The 1,280-nt window shown below is 40.4% G+C and overlaps 1 protein-coding gene across 1 annotated transcript; it reads left to right on the top strand.

Moving 5' to 3' along the window:
• Positions 1–103: 103 nt before the first annotated feature.
• Positions 104–736, top strand: LOC110094561 (the record flags this gene model as incomplete). The annotated part of the gene is made up of 2 exons (XM_020819825.2): positions 104–277; positions 370–736. Coding segments are annotated over 2 exons (534 nt in total), but the record flags the coding sequence as incomplete, so codon positions are not given.
• Between the last annotated feature and the right edge of the window lie 544 nt (positions 737–1,280).

Below are 1,280 nucleotides of genomic sequence, written 5' to 3'. Positions count from 1 at the left end.
CTTTTTTTAAGTTAAATTCATTTCAATATAAAAACCATCCCTTATATTAACTTAAAAAACACTTTTTTTTCATTGTAGTACATATAGCTTTTACCATTAATTATTCTGTGCGGACGCCGAATGCCGTCCGGAGACTAATCAAAATGCGCCACATCACCCATTCGCACGGCTCGGTACCGCTGACGTGGCTGCATCTAATTCGCCTCCGGACGTAGAGAGCTGCGTCCGGCCTCCGCGCAGAATAATTTCTCCCATATTACACTTCATTTCTTTCATTGTAAGACCAGCAAACATCCATAAACATTATTTATTCATTACTCATTGAAGAAGACAACACTATTAACATCAAGTTGGTCATGCTGGTTTCAGATACTCATCTACTGCAGATCATCGATTCTTCCACAGCATCAATGGCCAGTGAACCAAAAGGTCTTCACCTTGGATGTCCTATATCTCCATGACAAGCCAGGCCCTGAGAACTGCCCACAGAAGGTATACGATGTACTGGTCGACGCCCTCGAGCACGTCAGCGAGTACGAAGGCTACATATTTGAGAGCGGACAAGGCCTATCTCGAGTCCTTTTTCGCCAAATTTGCATCCTTCTCTCACACCCGCAGCAGCGATGTGCTCAAGATGACCTTGACATACCCAAGTCCCTTGAAAAGAGGCTGCCGCCGGCAACTGATGCTACAATTGCCGAAGAGAGCATCTCCAGCACCATTCAGTAAGATTTTACTCTTTATTCTATCTATGCCGTAGTATAATGAAATAATTAGAAACAGAACTTTGTTGTGTAAATGACATAGGGCTTGTTTGGCAGCTCAGTATTTAAAAGTTATCTTTATATAGTAGCAGAAATTTGTCAGAAATGCTGTTGGTTATGCATATATATTTTTGGTTTAATGTAGAAAACATAAAGGGTATTAGCCTTGTTAATTAGAAGATGATATATTAACTTATGAAATGGGAATAGTTGTTGTCATGCGCTAGGAAATTCATGATGATAGAGAGAATTATTTTATTAGATAGCTTTTCATGAAGATCAAATACTAGTTGATAACAAAAAAAATTGCAAAAGACATCAAAATTTTACATGAAAAATCTGGCTATGAAATATCATGGCAGGGGTGTCAAAATGAGTTCTCGTGTCGAGTTCAAGTCCAACCCGAAATTAACTTGGCTTCAACTCGCCTAACTCGAACCCGAACTGATTTGGTAATCAAGTTAGAAATATGGACCCAAACCCCACCCCACCCCACCCCACCCCAACCCGACACCT

Source organism: Dendrobium catenatum, unplaced genomic scaffold (assembly GCF_001605985.2).
Source record: "Dendrobium catenatum unplaced genomic scaffold, ASM160598v2 original_scaffold_190342, whole genome shotgun sequence".
Classification (NCBI taxonomy): Eukaryota; Viridiplantae; Streptophyta; class Magnoliopsida; order Asparagales; family Orchidaceae; genus Dendrobium; species Dendrobium catenatum.
This window is presented reverse-complemented; position numbering and strand designations above follow the sequence as displayed.